The sequence below is a fragment of the Octodon degus genome, unplaced genomic scaffold (genome assembly GCF_000260255.1).
Source record: "Octodon degus isolate 3935 unplaced genomic scaffold, OctDeg1.0 scaffold00374, whole genome shotgun sequence".
In the NCBI taxonomy this organism is placed as follows: domain Eukaryota; kingdom Metazoa; phylum Chordata; class Mammalia; order Rodentia; family Octodontidae; genus Octodon; species Octodon degus.
In genome coordinates, this window is record NW_004524950.1 from 567,376 (window position 1) to 569,839 (window position 2,464).

At 39.2% G+C, this 2,464-nt stretch overlaps 1 protein-coding gene and 2 non-coding genes across 3 annotated transcripts in view; 2 read left to right on the plus strand and 1 right to left on the minus strand.

The window, feature by feature from the left end:
- Positions 1-2,464, minus strand: part of LOC101564457 (transcriptional protein SWT1) — a 98,949-nt gene that overhangs the window by 83,613 nt on the left and 12,872 nt on the right. Inside the window, 1 exon segment of the mRNA XM_023708485.1 lies at positions 1,828-1,886. Within this exon segment, the coding sequence (XP_023564253.1) occupies positions 1,828-1,886 (59 nt within the window).
- Positions 1,082-1,223, plus strand: LOC111814607. Its single transcript, XR_002819551.1, has one exon.
- Positions 1,307-1,387, plus strand: LOC111814606. The gene has a single exon (XR_002819550.1).

Consider the following 2,464-nt stretch of genomic DNA (forward strand, 5'->3'; position numbering starts at 1 on the left):
TTTTGATAAAATATACTTCTAACAGATAACAATATAGATACGAAGTACTACCACTACCCAAAAGAAAAAAATATATTAAAACAAAACTGAGCCAGATGGACTAATGTATGCCTGTAATCCAGCACTCAGAGACTGAGGCAAGAGGATCGTCATCAGTACGAAGCCAACCTGGGCCACATAAGCAAGTTCAAGGCCAGCCTGAACTGTATAGCAAGACTCTCTCAAAAAGAAAAAAGAACAACAACAACAAAAGAAAAACCCTGAGAAAAGTTGAGATTTGTTCAAATTACTTTTGGTTTTTACCAGATATTAATTGAGATTATTTGGGAAGCAGAACTTAATATTTATACATCTAATGCCATTTAAACTGTTTTCCTGTTATTCCCTATCTTCAGAGATACCTTGACCTTACCATCTTTTGTCATACATTGTATATTTTATATTTGTGAACTCCATTTAATGGCAAGAAATACCTTCATTCCCAAATTCTCTGAAATTTTTATCCAAAGAATGAAGAAGAGGTGTTAGTGGTATAGTGGTAAGCATAGCTGCCTTCCAAGAATGAAGAAATTAGAGGGGAGGGAGAAGGAGGATGCAAAAGAATAAAGATGTGGTTTATACATATACCAACTCCCCATGATGAATGCAGCCATTGTGTACTGCAAATATATACTAATTTTAAAAAAAAATTTTAATAAATTAACGAAAAATAATTCCATTATTCCTACAATAATTCCTCAATTTCTCTAGCTGTAATCAATGCTATGCTGGGGATATAGCTCAGTGACATATGCGTGTGCCTGGCAAACACAGGGACATGAGTTCGATCCCTGGTACCACACAAAAAAAGCGTACTGGCTCTTATAATCAATGCGAACTTTTTAGCTTTACTAATGTAATATATGTCCTCATATATGTGTATAAAACATTTTGGTTTGGTTTGGTTTTGGTGTTTTAAGACAGGTTCTCAGTCATCTGGGCCTCGGTCTCGGGGTTCAGCCCACGATCCAGTGGGCTTTTGGGTGGCTTTGGGGTTTGGACAGTAGGAAAGAGGGAAGGAGCGAGTATAGTGGGCCAGAGTTTTCCAGGTTCCCCAGTAAGGCTCCCAGTGAGCCGGAGTATTTTCCTTATATGATCAGGCTCTATTGGGGGCGGTGCTGCTTGCCTGGAGCCTGAGAGGATTATGAAAGGTGTCAGGCGGAGTGGAGCGAGGGGACCTGGTGCAGGAGGATTAGGGGTGAGGGACAGCGGGTGAGGCTAGGCTGGGAGGGGTTGAGGAGGCCCCTGCCGCTGCAGCGGCGAGCCCTGGCCAATGATGACTAGATCACTGCGCAATCTGAGTTCTGGGAACCAGGTGATGGAGTGTGTTATAACAAGACTGAGGCCAGGCGAGCCAAAAAAAAAAAGAAAAAAGACAGGTTCTCACTGTAGCCCAGGCTGGCATTGACCTTGCATCAATTCTCCTGCCTCTGCTTTCTGAGTACTGGGATACAGGCATGTGCCACCACACCTGTCTATTCATCATTTTTAAAAAATTACCTATATAAGCTCTTTACTAGTATTACACACATAACAAAGCTATGTAGCTTATAAACATGTGGCCAAACCAAATCCACTGAGATTAAAATCTGTATTTTAGCATCAACTATATAATATATATAATAGTTTTTGTTTCACTCTTTCTCAAGAAAATTCAGTAATCATAGCCTATCATACAAAAAACAGTAACAATCAAAGTAAATGAAAGATTTCCAAACCAAATCCAATTATCCATCTTATGATTTTTCAGCCAAAAAAGTATAGGATACCAAGAAGAGGAGAATTTACCTTTTCAGTTCTTGTCTTCTTTTTGCATTAGAATACTGAGTGTCTGTATGATCTGATTTCTGAAATTTAAAAAAAATATTATTTAGAAAACATAAATTATGTACTAGTACTGTAGTCACAAGGAAAGGAGTCTAAACGGAATGTTTTTTCCTGCAGTAGTATGTTAGTATTCAGGCTAGTAATTTAATTTTCCAGTGTTCTCAAAGGAATAATACCATCCTTTATAGAAAATGCCCAAAACTTAAGAGTAAGGCATCTTTCTCATCATCACAGAGCATGTAAATAGGAGAGTCATGCCTTAAAACCAGATCTGTTTTACTCTCTTCACTCTACCATCTTATCTACATACTCTGGGTATAAAGAACTAAGCACAAGAAAAACAAGAGAAACATAAAGAATGTTTACAAATAACCTAATATAAGGAGTGGCAAAGCAGAATAATACACAGTCAGTAGGTACTAAAAGAATTTCAAACATCTACAAAAGATATAAGGCCAGCCAAATAGATCAGCAGATTAAAGCGCCTGAAAGCAGACGCAGGGACCTGGGGATTGATACCTGGGCCTGCTGTGCCGGCCCCACCCCTGGGGCACGCTGAGATGGCAATTGAGACAGGGCATGGTGGTGCATGCCTGTA